The 20,950-nt window shown below is 42.3% G+C and overlaps 1 protein-coding gene across 1 annotated transcript in view; it reads left to right on the top strand.

The window, feature by feature from the left end:
* Positions 1 to 20,950, top strand: part of ppfia2 (PTPRF interacting protein alpha 2) — a 263,924-nt gene that overhangs the window by 156,335 nt on the left and 86,639 nt on the right. The window contains exon 5 of the mRNA XM_052029827.1: positions 20,538 to 20,642. Within this exon, the coding sequence (XP_051885787.1) occupies positions 20,538 to 20,642 (105 nt within the window). The remainder of the gene's footprint in view (positions 1 to 20,537; positions 20,643 to 20,950) is intronic.

The raw sequence follows: 20,950 nt of genomic DNA, 5'->3' as shown, positions 1-20,950 counted from the left end.
TAACTTAAAAGCATCAGCAACAGTACCCATGAACGTACATTGTTTGCATGTCAGCAAATTAAACATGTTTTTCCTATCATTTCTTTCTTCCCCAATTCATGGCCTAAACTCATTTTGTTTCGTTCCTGAATGCAGAATTTAACTAAGGCTTCATGCAGGAAATACTGTCAAGAGAGGTGGCTGATCAATTCTGATATGGTAGTCATTATTGAGTGTATTCTTAACAGTGATTTGGTAGCATTGGAGGTTAACTCTACAGGGTTCACAAGTGGCAGACCATGCTTCTGTTTCTGAAGATAATTCATGAGTCAGAAGGAGGAAAAGAAGGAAAATGATGCAGGCAGTGTAAAAGGAGCTGGCACACTGCTTGTCTAGGTCATTTAAGTTCTCTAAGGATCTACCGGTACACTTGTTTGACATAGACCCGTCAAACCTATTTCAAACAACCCTTCCAGATAGGCTTACTAACAGTTGTGCATGCCTTGCACAGTATTGTATTTCTTGGTTTAATTGTTGTTGCTTCCGTTTCTTCTAAGAAAAAAAATGAGGCTGAATTTTGCCATAATAGAAGTCTTTAAAATTATGAAGGGTTTTGATAGCGTGGATACAGAGAAAGTGCTTCCACCTGGATGCGAGTTTAACTGGAGACCATATCTGCAAGTCAGCAAGAAAACCATCATGGAAATAAGTGGAAACTTCTTTACCCAAAGAATAGTGACAGTATGGAACTTGGTACCACGAGGAGTGTTGAAGTGAACATTATGAGTATGTTTAAGGTGAAGTTAGGAAAGAATATGAGGGAGAAGGGAACACAGGATGGACTTAGATGAGAAAAGGCAGGAAGATGCTCAACTAGAGCACAAATGCCGGCATGGACTGGTTAGGCTAAAAGCCCTCTTTTTGTACCACATGTCCTGTGAAATCCTGTATAATTTTACCTCACTATCCACATAGTTTAAAAACCTTGCCAGACATTACCTAAAGAAAATACAGACCATAAGTAGTGTTTACAATTAATATTTATATAAGTTAGCAGAAAGGTAATACTCCAACATGGTGCAGAACACCCTGGTGTATATACTTGTGCAACTCTGAATTTATGTTTTTGGAAACTTCTAGAACTTCCAAATGGTAAAACTTACAGCATAGTAAGTGTAGACGTAGGCTCCTCTGGTCTCTGCACTGATTGCTAAGATCTGTTGAATCATTGTAGCCCACAAAGGCCTCTTCTGCACCTGTGCAAGGATAGACTGCCTGAAGCAGCATGTGGAGAACTGACTGAGTTGAGGGAAATTGGATATGAAGTCAGTTTTGATCAGTGGCATCAATTCCATTTCCCTTGTCATCTTCATCCCTCACACGAGCTTGCCACTCTTCTTTGTTAGTAATGAGCCATTGAGCATTTTGCTACATTTCCACATGACAATGACCAATAAAGGTTGTCTTTTGTCCTGCTTAACACAGCATTTGTTATAAAGATGCCCTTCATGAAAGCCATCATGCATTTGGTCAAGTGCTTGATATTCCTTTAAGGTGGCATGAATGAAGAAGTTGCAAATGCTTGCAACATCATGCACTTGTGTTTGAGACAGATACCTCTAACATCTCTAAGCATGCATGTTGTACCTCCACCATTCTTTGTTTCAGCTCCAAACATATTGTTTGTTGACAGCCGCATGAATGAAACAACTTTGTCCAGTTAACAGCATAGTCCTCCTCCCTCTGATGTGAACATCCAATTACAGTTCCTGTCTCCATCTTCTCAACCTCACTATTTATGGTTTGTGATTTGCCAATGGCAAACTAACCATTTTTCCAAAGATTTAATGAACAGGGAGAAAATAGATTATGTGAGAAAGCTAGCAAGGAATATAAAAATAGATCATAAGAGCTTTTAAAAGTTTTAAAAAGGAGTAGCTAATGTAAATGTTGCCTTAAAAAGTAAGACCGGAGAATTAATAATGGAAAATAAGAAAATAGCAAAGACTTTAAACAAATATTTTGTACCTGTATTCATAGAAGATACTAAAAATGTCTCAATAATAGTAGAAAGTTCTGGGTCAAAAGGCACGGAGCAGTTTGAAACAAAGACTATTGCTAAGCAAAATCTTCAGGCAAACTATTGGAACTAAAGACTGACAAGACCCAGGACCTGGTGGCCTGCAACTTAGGGCTGTGGACAAAGTGGACGCATTAATTGTGATTTTACAAAGTTACTAAGATTCTTGAATATGAAGGTACCAGCAGATTCAAAAACTGTAGTGTATCACTTCTATTCAAGGAGGAAGGTTGCGAAGAAGGGGGCAGAAAGTAGAAAGCTTTAAGCCTGTTCGCCTGCCATTTGTCAGTGGGAAAATGTAAGAAAACATTATTAAGCAAATAGTGGCATGATAGAAAATCATAATTCAACTAAGCCGAATCAATGTAGTTTTATGAAAAGGAAAGCATATTTGACAAATTTATTAGAAGTCTGAGGATTATCAGGCTGGGTAGATAAGGGCAAACGAATATGTATCCCAATTCAGTGTGCTACAAAAATATTGCTGCACAAGCTAAGAGCTCAAGGTTTTGGGGGTAAGTTATTAATGTGGATGGAGGATTGATTGACTAACTAACAGAAAACAGAGGGATAGGATAAATGGGTCAAATTGGTATTGACGATTGGGTGCCCCAGGGAGTGCAGGGGCCTCAACCATTAAATATCTATAGAAAATACTTGAATGAAGGAATTGAGCCTGAAGGCCAAATGTTACCTTCTAGCAGCCCAAAGCCTTTGCACCATCTACATAGCTTGTCGGGAGCATGATGGAATACTCCTTGCTTGCCTAGATGAGTACAGCTTCAACAACACTCAAAATGCCAACCATTAAAAAGCAACCCATGTGATCGACACCTGATCTACCACTGTGAACATTCACTCCCTCCACCACCATTGCACCCAGGCTCCTTATGTAGACTACCTCACCAGCACTTCTCAAACCCAAAACCTCTACCACCAAAAGAAGGATAAAGGCAGCAGGTGCTTGGAGCACCACCACCTGCAGTTTCTCTTCAAGTGACACATCATCCTGACTTGGAAATATATTATTTCATTGTTACTGGATATAATTCTTGGAACTTTGTCAATGACAGAATTGTGGCAGTACCTTCACCAGAAGGACTTAAGCGGGTCAAGAAGGTGGCTCACTACCAGCTTCTCAAGCGTAATTAAGGATAGATAAATTCTATTCATGTTTGTGATGCCTGCATGTCAGAAAATGAAAATCTAAAATGTTTTTAGTGGGTGACTGAAAATAAGACAAGTTGAATAGATGAGCTTTTGAGCAGGCAGAAGGAGGTAGGTGTACCTGCAAAGTTAGTTGATCTGAAAGTGATGTGCTTGGAATATAGTTAAGGGGATAGATCGATGGTGTTTGGCATGTCATAACCATGTTAGAATGCAGGTGAAAGTGCCCCTGTACTTGCTTTTCCTGATTTGACAAGGGGCAATGGTGGCATAATATCTATTCAGAACAGAGCATCCCATCAAATAGGCATTCTATCCACTATCAAACTCTGATACTGATACTCCTCACTGCCTTCAACCTCCACCTGTGTGACATGAGGCTGCCACAAAACTGCTCCATTTATCTGTCACAGTGCCACAGTCACGTTCCCCACTAAAAAAGATGTACCAGCAGCGGAATGGCCTGCCCAACCTAGAGCATGCCACTTTTCCCAGAGCTATTTAGAACTCCATGACATACTCCATTATACACACACTGGCTGCTCATAAGGGTTCTGGCTTTTTCCAGTTTTGACTTCAGGAAGAAGGACTTTAAAGTTGGGTGCCTTTAAAGTTGACTTTAAAGTTGTTTGCAGTACATAAATGCTGTTTCGGCTGTTACATTATTCATTTTAACAATAATGATGCATCAGGCATTTTAAAGCACGTATTATACATTTTAAACAACACTAGATTTTGGGGTAGGTTATGCAGACCTTGCTGAGCATGTGGTACCATGGGCACATATGAAGCATCTGAGATGCCTATACCAGACTGCGTGTGCATCATTCTCCAGTGTTGTGTAAATGCCGGTACCTGCTTGCAGGTGCTGAAGTGTCACAAATACCCTGTTTCCACACAAACTGCTACTCAACACTGTTTTTTGTGGAGTGTCTGCCCAGATTTGAAACCTTTCACCCTAATTCTAGAACACCCATCTGTGCAGAGGTGCCCTTTGACCTGCTTATGATTAAAGTGGTGGACAGATCAAACAAAGGTTGAACCATTACTTTTTATTTGATCTCATATTCATTGCACACAATGACAGACATGCTCACTCCATTAAGGCCATGATATAGGAAAACAGTGACCAGAAGTATGGACCTTACAATTAGTGTGGTCACATCGATCCAACAAATGCAGTTGCAGTGGCCATAGAAGTGATTGTACTACAGTACGGATCATTATTCTGCAGTGCATTCCTGCCTTAAAGACATTCCTCTCTTTCCTGCCTGACCAGCCCAGGGGCACATGCAGCAGATTAGCATCTCAGAACCTGTGTTTGCATGCAGAACTGAGGATGCTCTGATCCCATCTGGCTGCATATGGGCCAGTTAATACAGAGGCAGGTGCTTAAACCTGCTACATGTGACGTTGCGCAGGTGGCATTGCCTCCAGATATATGTACTTCAGAGTTTCATTCAGACCTGTAAATTGACCATACTCCACTCCATTTTAGTCAGCCAGGGCTGACATGGCTGCCAGGCTATCATGTGCTGACAACATGCTCAGGTCATTTATTAACTCTGCAAGAACACGCAAGGATGTACAAAGTTAGCATACTGATAAAATTTAGTAGTGGCAGAGCAGGGTATGCATGCCATTGTCAGATCTGGCAGTGCAGGGAAGGTGGTGTGGAGTTAAGTGCACAGCACACTGTGAATACAGCAAGATGGCATGACTGCAGAGAGATGACTGGGGAGAATGGATCTATGGGCCCCTAAATCAAATGGACATGCAAGCCAAAGCAAATAGAAAATGCAGAGGAATTAAATGATTTATCCAAGGCAACTTCATTCACTTGTTCAGTCAATCAATTCTTTCATTACATATAAAATTTCAATACTTAATAGAATAAGTAATAGCATCAGGTCTACATTAAAATTAAGACAAACATGTTACAACCACAAACCTCCAGTTCTCACAAGAGAATTCTTAATAAGACATTCAGAGTCAAAGGCAGAACTCCAGCGCCCATGGCTGGCTACTCTGCAGAGGAAAAGGTCACAGTCTCTCTGAATTTCTTAATCTCCAAAACATTCCAGGCAGCAGCAGCTAATCTGTGTTTATATTTTCAGTTTCTAGCTTCCCACTGTGTAAGGGATGTCAGTGATGCTTTCTACAGAAAGAAAGTGAATACCTCTGACTTTGTGTTTCAGATATGAGGACACCCAGATCCTCTGTTTCAAAGCATTCTGTAGTCTGGGATTATTTTAAAAAATATTCTGCTTTACTATTGACCCTATCAAACTGGATTAACTCTTGTAACCCAACATTATACTCCATTTGCCAACTTTTTTGCAGTTCCTTAGCCTATCTCTATCTCTTTGCAGACACTTTGGGTTCTCCATACAACTTGCTTACCTACCCTGCTGAATCTTTGCAGTGTTGGCAAATTTTGATTCAGTGAATTTGGTCCCTTCATCCAAGTCATTAATACAGATGGTAAATAGTTGAGGGTCCACACTGATCCTTGTGGCATTCCACTATTTAGAGCCTGCCAACCTGAAATACTCATTTATCCTGACCCTGCTTTCTTTTAGTTAGCCAGTCCTCTGTCTAATCTTGTATTACCCCCAACATCATGAACTCTTGTTGTTGTGAAACAGATTTTAGGTCTCGAAGGACAAGGACCCTGCACACAGTCTTAGAGATAAATGATTTACTTACAAAGACAAACGCAGGGAAAAGGTAACGGGGGCAACGCGCACACACACACACACACACACACACACACACACACACACACACACACACACACACACACACACACACACACACACACACACACCGGTGATAGCGAGCATGGGAAAACTGCAACAAGGGTAAACTATACACACATGCACACACAATGAACTGGGTTCAAACAATCAAGGAAAAGCAATATGATACCTGTCACCCCTTGACTCAGTGCAGGCACGGCTCTACGCTACCAGGGATACTAACTTAGAATGTTCCTAACCCTGCTGAAGTGCACACCTTACCAACGGTCTCTCCAGTGCCGTTCCACAGTTCCTCGGAGCAATTAAAGAGAACGAACTGGGCACATGTGGCACTCTTTATAGTGCTGGAGGACTGGGAGATCCAGCCCAGGTAGTTCAAAAAGGCCAATGGTCCAGTGCCAGCAGGGGCTAATCGATCACAAGAGGCCAATGACCCAAGGTCAAGTACAAAGATGCTTAAAGGGGCCAATGGTCAGGTGTGCACTGATGGGTGGGGTGGAGCCAGACCTTGATTGACAGTGGTGTGTCTTTCGACCAGGTAATGGGCAGTGCTGTCACGTGACAGCCACGGCCCTCCACAGTACACTTGTGTAATAACATTAATGTGGCACCTTATCCAATGCCTCCTAGAATTACAAATGCCCTACATTTACAGGTTTCTCCTGTCACCCCTGCTCATTACACTCTCAATGTGCTTTAATAAATTCATCAAATATGCCTTCCCTTTCAGAAGACAAGTCTACTGCTTTGGATGCTGTTGAGGGAGACACCCTACCAGGGGAAAGCCGCAGTGACAATGTCTCTGGCACTGAGCCTGGTCATGTGGTGCAGAGGGAAGGAGGAGAAGAGGAGGGCAGTAGTGATAGAGGATTCCATGGTAAGAGGGGCAGACAGGAGATTCTGTGGACATGAAAGAGACTCCCAGGTGGTATGTTGCCTTCCGGGTGCCAGGGTCAGGGACGTCTCGGATCAGGTCCACAGCATTCTGATGGGGAGGATAAACAGCCAGAGGTCATGGTACATATTGGTACCAATGACATAGGTAGGAAAAGACATGAGGTCCTGAAGAGGGAATATAGGGAGCTAGGTAGGAAGCTGAAAAGCAGGACCTCAAGGGTAGTAATCTCTGGATTGCTGCTTGTGCCACGCACCAGTGAGGGTAAGAATAGGATGATTTGGCAGATGAGTGCGTAGCTGAGAAATTGGTGCAGGGGACAGGGTTTCAGATTTGTTGATCATTGAGATCTCTTCTAGGGAAGGTATGACCTGTACAAAAGGGATGGGTTACACCTGAACTGGAGGGGGACTAATATTCTTGCGGGCAGGTTTGCTTGACCTGTTAGGGAGGGTTTAAACTAGTTTGGCAGGGTGATGGGAACCAGAGTGAGAGGTCAGAGGTTGGTGCATTTAGTGTACAAGTAGATGCAGAGTGTAGAAAGACTGTGAGGAAGGATAGGCATTTGAAAGGGAAAAATTGCAGTCAGTTGGATGGGCTGAAGTGTGTCTACTTTAATGCAAGAAGTATCAGGAACAAGGGGGAAGAACTTAGAGCGTGGGTAAGTACGTAGAACTGTGACCTGGTGGCCATTACAGAGACAGGAATGGCTGCTGGATATTCCAGGGTTTAGATGTTTCAAAAGGGACAGGGACAGAGGTAAAAGAGGTTGGGTGTGGCTTTGCTGATCAGGGACAGTGTCACAGCTGTAGAAAGGGAGGATGTCCTGGAGGGATTGTCTACCGTGTCAGTGTGGGTGGAAGTCAGAAACAGGAAGGGAGCGATCACTCTATTGGGAGTATTCTACAGACCACCCCATTAGCAGCAGAGATGCTGAGGAGCAGATCGGGAGGCAGATTTTGGAAAGGTGCAAAAAGAACAGGGTTGTTGTCATGGGTGATTTCAATTTTCCTAATATTGATTGGCACCTCCTTAGTGTAAAGCGGATAGATGGGATGGAGTTTGTTAGGTGTGCCAGGAAGGATTCCTGACACAGGTCGACAAGAGGAGAGGCCATTCTGGACCTGGTACTAGGCAATGAGCCTGATCAGGTTTCAGATTTCTCGGTGGGAGAACATTTTGGAGATAGTGACCAGAACTCCTTGACCTTTACCATAGCCTTGAAGAGGGATAGGAGCAGATGATATGGGAAAGTATTTAACTGGGGGACTGGGAATTATGAACTTGGGATTTGGGAGCGTAAATTGGGAACAGATGTTCTTGGGGAAGTGCACAGCGGAAATGTGGAGGTTGTTTAGGGAGTACTTGCATGGGGTTCTGCATAGGTTTGTCCCATTGAGGCAGGGTAAGGATGGTAGAGTGAAGGAACCGTGTTTGACAAGAGATGTAGAATATCTTGTCAAGAGGAAGAAAGAAGCTTACCGGAGGTTTAGAAAGCATGGATCAGACAGGGCTCTGGAGAGTTACAAGATAGCCAGGAGGGAGCTTAAGAATGGACTTAGGAAAGCTAGAAGGGGGCATGAGACGTCCTTGGCGAGTAGGATCAAGGAAAACCCCAAGGCATTCTACACATATGTGAAGAATAGGAGGATGACGAGAGTGAGGGTAGGACTGATCAGGAATAAAAGAGGAAAAGTACCTGAAGTCGGAAAAAGTAGGGGAGGTCCTTAATGAATACTTTGCTTCAGTATTCACCAGAGAGAGAGACCTTGACGTTTGTGAGGTTGGTGTACGACGGGTTGATATGCTAGGGCATGTTGACGTGAGCAAAGTGGATGTGCTGGAACTTTTGAAAAACATTAGGATAGATAAGTCACCGGCACCGGACGGTATATATCCAAGGTTATTACGGAAAGCAAGGGAAAAGATTGCTGCGCCATTGGCGATGATCTTTGCGTCCTCACTGGCCACAGGAGTAGTGCCAGATGATTGGAGGGTGGCAAATGTTGTTCCTTTGTTGAAGAAAGGGAGTAAGGATAACCCTGGGAATTACAGACCAGTGAGTCTTACTTCAGTGGTGGGCAAATTACTGGAAAAGATTCTTAGAGACAGGATTTACGGGTACTTGGAGAAGCATGGGCTGATTAGGGACAGTCAGCACGGCTTTGTGAGGGCAGGTTATGCCTCACGAACCTGAATGAATTCTTTGAGGATGTGACAAAGCACATTGATGAAGGTAGAGCAGTGGATGTGGTGTACATGGATTTTAGTAAGGCATTTGATATAAAGTTCCTCATGGAAGGCTGATTTAGAAAGTCAGGAGGCATGGGATCCAGGGAAACTTGGCTATGTGTATTCAGAATTGGCTCTCTCATAGAAGACAGAGAGTGGTGGTAGATGGAGCATATTCTGCCTGCAGGTTGGTGACAAGTGGTATTCTGCAGGGATTTGTTCTGGGACCCCTGCTCTTTGTGATTTTTATAAATGACTTGTATGAGGATATGGAAGGGTGGGTTAGTAAGTTTGCTGATGATACAAAGGTTGGTGGTGTTGTGGATAGCGTAGAAGGTTGCTGTAGATTACAACAGGGTATTGATAGAATGCAGACCTGAGCTGAGAAGTGGCAGATGGAGTTCATCCTGGAAATGTATGAAGTGATACACTTTGGGAGATCAAATTTGAAGGCAAAATACAAGGTTAATGGCAGGACTCTTAGCAGTGTGGAGGAACCAAGGGATCTTGGGGTCCATGTCCATAGATCCCTCAATGTTGCCGCGCAAGTCGATAGGGTTGTTAAGAAGGTGTATGGTGCGTTGGCCTTCATTAGTCAGGGTATTGAGTTCAAGAGCCACGAGGTAATGTTGCAGCTCTATAGAACTCTGGTTAGACCACACTTGGAGTATTGTGTTCAGTTCTGGTCGCCTCTATAGAAAGGATGTGGAACCTTTAGAGAGGGTGCAGAGGAGATTTATCAGGATGCTGCCTGGATTGGAGAGCATGTCTTATGAGGATAGGTTCAGTGAGCTGGGGCTTTTCTCTTTGGAGCGAAGGAGGATGAGGGATGACTTGATAGAGGTGTACAAGGTGATAAGAGGCATAGATTGAGTGGACAGTCAGAGACTTTTTCCCAGGGTGACAATGGCTAACATGAGGGGCATAATTTTAAGGTGATTGGAAGAAGATATAAGGGGGATATTAGGGGTAGGTATTTTTTTTTACACAGAGAGTGGTGAGTGCGTGGAAAGCACTGCCAGCAGAGGTTGTGGGGCAGGTACCTGAGGGACATTTAAGAGACTCTTAGATAGACACATGAATGACAGAGAAATAGAGGGCTATGTGGGAGGGAAGGGTTAGATAGATCTTAGAGCTGGATAAAATGTCGGCACAACACTGTGGGCCAAAGGGCTTGTACTATGATGTAATGTTCTATGTAAAAACCATATTGATTCTTGAAGTCAAAGTCAAGTTTATTGTCATATGTACAAGTACATTTATGCACAGGTGCAATGAAAAACTTACTTGCAGTAGCATCACAGGCACATAGCATCATATAAGCAACATTCACAAGAAAAACATTAAGTAAATAAAAATCATACACAGTTTTTAAAAGAAAGAACACAATTAGAACAAAAAAAGTCCATTTTAGTGCAAAGTGGTCATAGTGTTGCTGAACTGTAGTGATTAGAGTTGTGCCAGTTGGTTCAAGAACCAAAAGGTTGAAGAGAAGCAGCTGTTCTTGAACCTGGTGGTGTAGGACTTCAGGCTTCTGTACCTCCTGCTCAATGGTTGCTGCGGGAAGATGGCATGGTCGGATGGTGGGGATCTTTGATGATGGATGTTGCCTTCTTGAGGCAGTGCCTCCTGTAGATACTGCTGAAGGTGGGGAGGGATGTGCCTGCGATGTATTGAGCTGAGTCCACCACTCTCTGCAGCTTCTTACATTCCTGTATATTCGAATTGCCATACCAGACTATGATGCAATCAGTCAGGATACTTTCAACAGTACATCTGTAGCAGTTTGTTAGTGTTTGATGAAACAATAACAAACTCCTAAGACCTCCTAAGAAAGTAAAGATGCTGGTGACCCTTCCTTGTGGTTGCATTTATGTGCTGGGCCCAGGACGGATTGCTAGATTGCTACCAAGATTTACTAAATATCCTTCTGTTATATTGTATTATATTCTTTAATCTATTATATTCCTTAATAATAGATTCTAGTATTTCCCCAATGGCTGATGTCAGACTAATCGGCCCAAAGTTTCCTGATTTTTGCATCACTCCTTTCTTAAATAGGGATTACATTTGTGGCCTTGCAATCAGCTGGAACTTTTCCAGAATGTAGGGAATTTTGGAAGATCATAACCAATTAATCTCTGTAGTTGCTTCTTTTTAAGACACCAGGATTCAGGCTATCAAATGCAGGGGAATTTTCAGCCTTAAAACCTATTAGTTTGTCTGGTATCATTTTCCTGTTCCTGGTAATTGTTTTAATTTCCTATCCCCCATTTACCACTGATTTTCTGCTGTTGTTTGGTTCAATCTTATTTTCCATGATTAATTCCCCATTTTTATCCTCCAAGTTTACCTTGGCCATTCTCTCTCCTTTCTTGTGTACGTATAAAAGCTCTTAATGCCTGTTTTTATATTTCGTGCTAGTGAGAGGTGTAGTTGGGCAGCAGGTAGTGCTGTGGCCTTACAGCTTCATCTACCCAGGTTCAATCCTGATCCCGAGTGCTGTCTTTGTGAAGTTTGCATGTTCTCCCTCTGAATGAGTGGTTTTCCCTGGGCGCATTGGTTTCCTCCCACATTCCAAATACCTGCTGGTTGGTAGGCTGATTGGCTACTGTAATATTCCCCCTAGTATAGTTGGGTGTAGGAGAACCGGGGGAGTTGATGGATGTGGAAGAGAGATAAATGGGGGAATGGGATTGATGGAATTGCTCTAAGAGCCAGCATAGAGTTGTTGGGCTGAATAGCCTCCTTCTCCATCAAAAGGAAATATGATAAGTTATTCTTACAATCTATTTTATCCTTCTTTATTTTTGTTTAATATCCTTTGCTAGTTTCTATAAAAAATCCTAATCTTCTGGCCTATCGCTATTCTTTGCAATATTATTTGCATTTTTACCAATTTGATATCATCCCTAATTTCCTTAGAAAGCCACAAAATAGGTCACCCTTCTCATAGGGTCTTTATTTCTCAATGTAATTTTTGTAGAGAATTTTGAAAAATCTCCTTGGATATCTACTTTGTATCTACTGTCTTTTAATCTATTTTTCCATTCATATTAGCCAATTCTACCTTCATACTTTTGTAATTGCCTTTATTTACATTTATAACGCTGATTTCTTCATTTACTTCATGTCTATGCTGATTTCTTCTGTGCTTTAGAAATCAATGTCCAGTGGAAGGTAGAGTACCATCATAAACAAAAGCCTCCCCCATTGTTCAAGCTGGGTGTAAACCATTACCTGAGTCATCTGCTATCTAAGAATTAATTCTCATTTAAATTAAGTTTTTTACATCAATTGATCTGGTAGAGTACACTAAAAGATTCCTCTGTCACTTTGCTGAGGTTGGAAAGTGCGTCTTGGTGGCAATTCCAAAAAGCCAGCAAATCTAGATTCATGTTGTCAAGTGTATGAATGTCCAAGTGAGTAGTTCTCCTTCAAAATATAATATTTTATCTTTAATAATAAACAACTGAAATACTTGGGGTGCAACACTGCTGCAAAATATTTCTTGAGGAAGGAGCATAATACCTCACTGACAGTCCATGAAGGATCTTCAGCACCAGACACTTTGGGGTACAAATTACAGGATAAAGTTCTGCTCCATTTGTCGCTGAACACTGTGCTGAAGCCTTTGAAAGCTATTCTTGATCCCTTCTTGTTTCAAGGTAAGATGGTTTTACAGGAAGAGTTGCGTTTTCTCATTCTGTGTTTCTACTGAAGTTCATACGTTGACTTTGTTTGTCAGGATCCTGTAAACATATGTATTGAAAAGTTTGCTGTGAGCAGCCAGAGTTGAATTTACAATCAGATCAGCCATAAGGAGGAGCAAGCTTGAGAGGCGGTGTGGTTCACTCTTTCTTCTAATTCATATGTTCATATGCATGTCCTATTGGTAGTCAAAGAGAAAACTTCAAATTCATTTTGTGTGAGTAATAGCAAATCAAAGTTTTCAGCAGTGAACATTACCTTGATAGACTTTTCTTCAAATAGGGTTTACATGGCAACATGCTGTGTGACATTCTGGGCAAACAAGTGCATGCAAGTCTTCAGCACTGGCTCATTTAAGATGAATGCCACCTTGGTTAGAATTTGTGCTGCCCTGGCCTTTTTGGAAGCCCACACTTGGAGTATTGTGTTCCGTTCTGGTCGCCTCTATAGAAAGGATGTGGAAGCTTTAGAGAGGGTGCAGAGGAGATTTACCAGGATGCTGCCTAGATTGGAGAGCATGTCTTATGAGGATAGGTTGAGTGAGCTAGGGCTTTTCTCTTTGGAGCGGAGGATGATGAGAGGTGACTTGATAGAGGTGTAAAAGGTGATAAGAGGCATAGATCGAGTGGACAGTCAGAGACTGACCCTAACCCCACTAAACCTGCAGAAAAAAGTTCTACAGCTCATTGTTAGCAGTGAAGTCCTGACAGGCCTTTAGAGGAATGATGGTGCAAAAGGACACGGACATAATTCACTCCTTGCTTCCCCCTCAATGAGTACTCCTTATGTTGCATTGTATATTGATAACCAAATCTGCCCCTTCACAGGTACAGTTACAGAAGCTTTTAATGGGCCTCCAAAACCTACAGGACTCGACCAAGAATGTTTCAGCACTCAGTGCTACAAGAATTGAACTCAGCTTGTGGATTTGGGGAAACAGCCTCAATCTAGAATCACAGATAATAGAAATATAAGGCACAAATCCGACTATTCATCTACACCTGTGCTTCCAGCACCATATAGAAGTTGCAGGAGGAACTGTATTTACAGAAGGGCATGCAAATTGGTGTGTTGGATTGTTAAGTTTCTTGCTTAATTCCTTCTACCACTTCGCTGTTTTGCCCATTTTTTTGCTTACCAGTTGAAAAGTTGCCATTTCATTCATGACTGGTAAGGTATGATATTGATGCCTGGATCAAAACAGACTGTTTTGTGCTTGTGGAATGAGGTTTGGAGAAAGTACATTTAACATGCCACTGTCAAATTGGTAGATAATGTAATTTACAACAATAAAAACATCCCCTCTAGCATTATGTGTCACTGCTGGTGCATTGGCTTCTTCATGTTTCTCCTCCTCCTCCTCCTTTAAGGAATCATTTGAATAGGCTGTGTGCCCAGATCCTTCTTTCTCCTCCTGGTCCAAACCGTTGCCAAAGAGCACAACATCCATCATGGAGATCCTTATAGGTGCTTATTGAGGAGCATCTTAAGATCTGAGACAGATTTTCAGTGTGGCACTAACAAATCTGGTTGCGATATGGAATCCATTGTATTGTTTCTGGACCTCATTGCATGAGTTTCTCGTTGGTATTATCAGTAATTTCTCTCCATATAGCCATACAGTAAATCTGGTTGGAGGAGTCCTGCTGCAGGACCAAAGCAGAATGTCAGCTGTCTTGGGAATCTTCTGCGTGATAATCTTTTGTACTTCCAGTCTAGCTGTACACAATAGAACAGAGGTTCTTTCAGTTGATGAATATTTATGGAAGCTTTTATTGTGGCCCCTTCTTTTCTACATTTGCACCATCAATGATGCCCTAAAAATTTGGGGCACCAATTAGAGCCACAAACTCTGTCTGTTGCTGATGCTAGTGCGAGTGCTGCTAGCGTTAGAGTTGCACAGCACAATAATGGGGCCTTTGGCCCACCTTATCCATGCCAACCTTTTTGTCCCTCTACACTCAACCCATATGCCTTGCCTGTTTAAATGTCTCTTAAACATAGTGATTGCATCCTTGTGTTATTCCTTGTCCTGGTCATGCTCCAGGTCATTTTGTTCTTCATTTGAGGGAACAATTCTGGATCGTCAAACATAGAACATTCTGATGAAACATTATTGTCCTGAAACATTTAACTTTGTTTTTCTATCTCTACAGATACTGACTGATTTGTGGAGCATTTTTTAAATTTTTATTTCAGATTTCTAGCATCTGTAGTATATTGCTTTTGGGTTATATTTAATTCAATGCCTCTTCTTTTCCAGGAATGCCCAACAATAAGAAGTCATGCTCGTTCCTCCAATTGGATTTGTTTGTTTTTTTTTGAATGTTAGTCATCTTGTTTCTTTTTTTTATTCTTGTTTTCAATAAGATATCTTCCACAGCGACATCTCTTTCCTTAACTCGTGTTTCCATCTTAAACTTTTTTCCATATGGATTACAACTAAAATTCTTTCTTTCACTTTTTGTGTGCTGTGGACCACACCTAACACAATGCCCAGACACTTGCAGGGTCTTGATCTTTCTCCAACAGCACTGACTTATTCTGTCTTACAACTGTCCTGCACTGTAGTTCCACTTCATCCTTCATTGCATCCAATGCTTTTACAGAAAACTTTGTTTTCTCCTTCATAAAACGTTCTGGAGGAACTCAGCAGGTCAGGCAGCATCTATGGAGGGAAATAAACAGTCAACGTTTTGGACCAAGACCCTTCATCAGGACTGGAAAGGAAGAAAGGAAGAGGGCAGAAGCCAGAATAAGAAGGTGGGGGAAGGGGGAGGAGTACACGCAGGCAGGGGATAGGTGAGTTCAGGTGATAGGTGAGTTCAGGTGATGGACGAGTCCAGGTGAGAGGGGGATGGTTGGTGGGGTGGGGGTGAAGAAAATGTAATGAGGTGAGAGGTAGAAGAGGCCAATGGCTGAAGAAAGAGGAATCTGGTAGGACAGGGCAGTGGACCATGGAATAAAGGATGGAGGAAGGGAGGAGAGGAGATGGGCAAGTCAGCAAGTCAAGGGAACAGAGCCACAGGAATAAGGGAAAACAAAGGAGTGGGGGAGACGAAAAAAAAGGGGTGGGGTTACCCGAAGTTAGAGAAATCGATGTTGAGGCCATCAGGTTGGAGACTCCCAGGGGGGAATATGAGGTGTTGTTCCTCCAACCTGCGTCTGGTCTCAATGTGGCAGTAGAGGAAGCCATGGATAGACATGTCAGTATGGGAGTGGGATGTGGAAGTGAAGTGGGTGGCTGTTGCGGCGGACGGAGTGAAGGTGCTTGACGAAGCAGCCACCCAATCTGTATCGGGTCTCGCTGATGTACAGAAGGCCGCATCTGGGAACACCGGGTGCAATAAATGACACCCTCAGACTCTCAGGTGAAGCACTGCCTCAGCTGGAAGGATTGTTTAGGGCCCTGAATGGTGGTGAGGGAGGAGGTGTAGGGACAGGTGTAGCACTTGGTGCGGTTGCACACATGAGTGCCAGGGGGCTTATCGGTGGGGAGGAATGAGTGAACAAGGGAGTTGCAGAGAGAGCGGTCCCTGCGTAAAGCGGAGAGAGGGGGTGAGGGGATATGCCTGCTGGTAGGATCCCGTTGGAGGTGGCAGAAGTTGCGCAGAATGATGTGTTGGATGTGGAGGCTTGTGGGTAGTAGGTGAGGACAAGGGGAACCCTGTCCCTGTTATGTTGGGGGGGGGGTGGGGGGATGGCGGGGTGGGGGGTTAGGGTTGAGGGCAGATATCCCAGAAGTGGAGGAGTTAAGGGTAAGGGCAACATTGATGGTGATGGAAGGGAAACCCCGGTTACTGAAAAAAGGACATCTCTGATGTCCTAGAACGGAAAGCCTAATCAGGGAACAGATGCAGCGAAGGCAGAAGAACTGGGAGAAGGGGATGGCATCCTTACAAGTGACAGGGTGGGAAGAGGTGTAGTCAAGGTAACTGTGGGAGTCAGTGGGTTTGTAGAAGATGTCTGTGGTCTGTGACCTTCACTCCGTCCACCGCAACAGCCAGGACCTCCTGGTGGCCACCCATTTCAATTCCACATCCCACTCCCATACTGACATGTCTATCCATGGCCTCCTCTACTGCCATGTTGAGGGCAGATGCAGGTTGGAGGAACAACACTTCATATTCCTCCTTGAGAGTCTCCAACCTGATGACCTCAACATTGATTTCTCTAACTTCCAATAACCCCACCTTTCTTTTGGTATTCATATTAGTATTGGTTTATTATTGTCACTTGTACCGAGGTACAGTGAAAAACTTGTCTTGCATACTGATCGTACAGGACAATTCATTACACAGTGCAGTTACATTTTCTTCCCAGCTCCCCCCCCCCCCCGACACCTTTGTTTTCCCTTATTCCTGTGGCTCCCTTCCCCCGCCTTGATGACCTGCCCATCGCCTCTCATCCCCTCCTCCATCCTTTATTCCATGGTTCACTGCCCTCACCTACTGGATTCCTTCTTCAGCCCTTTTCTTCTTCTACCTATCACCTCCAGCTTATTACATCTTCTCTCCTCCCCCACCCACCTACCATCCTTCTCTCACCTGTACTCGCCTATCACCTGAACTCACCCTTCACCTGCCTGCGTGTGCTCCTCCCCTCCCCCCCCCCCACCTTCTTATTCTGGATTCTGCCCTCTTCCTTTCCAGTCCTGATGAAGGGTCTCCACCTGAAACGTTGACTGTTTATTTCCCTCCATAGATACTGCCTGACCTGTTGAGTTCCTCCAGCACTTTTTGTGTATTGCTCCAGATTCCAGTATCTGCAGAATTTTTTGTGTCTCTGTCTTTGTTTTCTTCTTTTCAGGTGTCAAGAATCACAAACTCTAAGAGTTCTTGAATTCAAACATTCTTTCAGATCTGTCTTCCCCTTCACTTGTCTCTAACTCCATATCTTCTGAACTTACCCCTTAACATGTTTTCACTATCCCTTTTTCCTTTCTCTCTCTGATCCTAAATGATCAGTCCTCAGCAGAGGCCTTCAGCTTCAATCCCTTATATCGTAATCTCCATGAATTTCCAACAATATGACGTTGAACTCTTCTTCCTTGTGCCCATTTCTAAGGTTATACTGTATGTATTCACTGCAGGCCATGGATCCCTTCAGAGTTCTTGACTCACCCATCCTGCTACCTTTTCCTATTGCCCTTGCTAGGTCCATTTCTCACAAAATTTAGGCATGACATTGACCAGCTCAATTATCAACTGCACTTCCTTGGTATAAACTAATTTGTCTGAACTTGTAGCACTCCAGTCACTATGAACCGTCACCAGATTTATTATTGGACCTACTGTTGAGGTGACACATTTGTTTGGCTACAGCAACCAAAGCCCTAAGATCTGGAATTCTGTCTATAAACCTTTTTTTTTGCTTTTAGACACTACTTAAAATCTTTCTCTTTAACGAGGCCTTTGGTTATCTCCACTAATACTTCTTTTGTGTGATGTTCCCGAGTCACACTTTGTGATGTTTTTGCAATGTAAATGGAAGCTGTTTTTTGTTTAAAATAACTGTCAGTTTAAGGGTTATGAAAGTCTGCTCAATTCATGCCTCACAGTGTAAATTGCACTGCAGACTCGATGCTCTGAAGGATGTTGATGGCTGTTAGAGTCACTAAAATAAAGCCCACACTGTTTGCGAAGTAGCCAAACAACTGTGATTTAAAAAACACTTTGAATATCCTAATTTACCTGGGATTCAAAATGAGATTCCATGAATACAAAAAATGAAAAAGACATCATTAAGTGTCTAATTGCTCTTGAAACAAAAGGACAATGTTCTTTAGCGTAAGGCACACTGAGAATCCAGATCTTAGTAGTCAGAAGGCAATAGTTGAAAGCTTCAAAAATACAGTATGTCACAAACCAATCTTTCTGCATTGCTGAAAGAATGTAGGAAGTGAGAAAATATATTGACTCAGCACTGGGTGCTATTTTGAAGTTGTGCTTAAGATCTTTCATGGGGCTTATAAAAAGAGCTATACTGTGATTTTTATCGAAGAGAATCCTAAAATAGGATTGTCTGGTGCTGAAATTCTACATGAGGAATGGGTAAATGTGGAATGAATTAGTGTGTTTTGAAATGCTGTACATAGGTTTTTGTAACTATTGTCAAATTGCTCAGGTCCATTTCCAGACATCATATACAGCTGCCTAAAACTGACATTTCGTTTAAGTATTTTAATTTAAGAGATAAATGCTTGTTCAAGGACCTCTATACAAAATTTATCACCAGTAAAGGTGTTAGTAACTGCAGGCCTAACCAATTGACCTGCTCAAGAATTAAACTGTTTTGAAGAACTAGGAGGAACAGGATTGCCATACCACCCAACCGTCTCACCCACACCCTCATTGTCCATCCAAGCACCCATCGTGGAATCTATTTCTGAGTTTCTGCAGCGAGGCAGGAATTCAGAATATTTTATAAGACAAATCTCAATATTGATGTATATCGATGAGGCATATGACGTGGCTGTGCACTGCCCAAAAATCTACTCTTACAGTAACTCTTAAAGGAACTCAAACTCAGATTTAACAATGCTTTTCCTTTGAAGGCCTGCCAAATTTAAGCTTATACAGTTTTCTGTAACATGGGTATCCTTTGCAAATATTTGTCAGACCAAATATTCTTAGCATTCTAAGGCCATTTAGCTTGTAGATTGCAGGTTAGTTTCAACACAAATAAAAGTCTGATAATCCAACATCTTATTGTTTAGACATCACAATATTTTGGCATCTGGCTCACTAATTTGTCTAGAATATGAGCCAGGTGCCGGAGCAAGTGGGTTGCATAGCCAGAGCCATGGATCCAGGATACGGCCAGGATGAACATCTGTATTGTGGGCTGGGTTTGGGGTCTGGAACGTGGGTTGGTTTGTGGCCTGAGTTGGTATCCAGAGTGCTGATATATTTCCCACTCCCTTCTAACCAACTGGGTTCACTGGAAAACTTATCATACTATTGTGTTACATGTTTAAAAAAAGTGAGATGAACGTTTATTTGGGTATGAATAGGAGTAGCATCCAATAGTTCAGAAAATATGCTGGTCTGGCACCACCAGATTATCAGAATTTTTGTTTTTTTTTCCTGTCTTACTCCAATTATGTCATTGTCCCATTTTAAATAAAAACAGTGAATGCTGAAATCCAGGATCTGTGAAGAGAGGAACAGAGTTAACATTTTAGATGACCTTTCATCAGAACCTGTCACTTTGGTGCTTTTGGACCTCATTTTATGTGCAAAGTGAGCTATTGGCAGAAATTTTATTGCACTCAACAGAGGTCTCGCCATAGCTGGGAAGCAGTACTTGTGACACTCAAACAAAAATTGTAATCCAGCAATAAGTGTCTCCATGCAACTATACTGCTTAATCCAGTTGGTGCAGCAAAAGAAAATCCTGCCCTTTCTACCTTGTGTCTAATATCCAGTAGTTTGTTATTCCACTTAAAGTACAACTTCTTTCAGTACATACGGATTATATGTGTGCTGGTTCTGGAGAATGAGATCAATATAATTTTAGGGGTAGAAGATGTTTACAGATATAATTGGCATATGACATGTAGGTGGTGATTCATCTATGTCAATTTGATTTTTATCATTTAAAGTAGAAAATTGTAGCCTATGAAAATCAGCTTAAAGTAGCTTTAATTTTCCAGTGAAATATTTTTTATACTTCATTTGTGAAAGGTGTTTTATTAAATTTCTTACAGATAGCGCTACAGCAAGAACAAAAAGCACACTTCCAGAAGAGTGAAGAATCTATAGAATCTGAGCTTCCAGAGGGAGCAGAGCCAGGTCAGAGGCTTCATGGAAAGGTAGGTAAATGCATTATCTCAACTGAAACTCATTCTTTGTACATTCATCAAGAGTGGCATTAGTTTAAGTTAAAGGCATTCAGATGCTTTTAAATTCCAAATGTTCCTTTCCAATTGGATAAATCCTTACTTTCTTAATTTGTGTTCCATCTTGATATTCATCTTCTCTATTCACTGTGATTCATTATGAACAATATTCATGCTAAGATATCTGTGACTCCTCCGCCCATTTTTCAAATATTTGGAAAGGACTAGCAACCTTTGCAGATCTGCTCTAGCTCTGCTGATGAAAGTTTGGTGAAAGGACA

Source organism: Pristis pectinata, chromosome 15 (genome assembly GCF_009764475.1).
Source record: "Pristis pectinata isolate sPriPec2 chromosome 15, sPriPec2.1.pri, whole genome shotgun sequence".
NCBI classification, from domain to species: Eukaryota; Metazoa; Chordata; class Chondrichthyes; order Rhinopristiformes; family Pristidae; genus Pristis; species Pristis pectinata.
The sequence above is the reverse complement of the archived record's forward strand: the minus strand, read 5'-3'. Positions and strand labels throughout refer to the sequence as shown.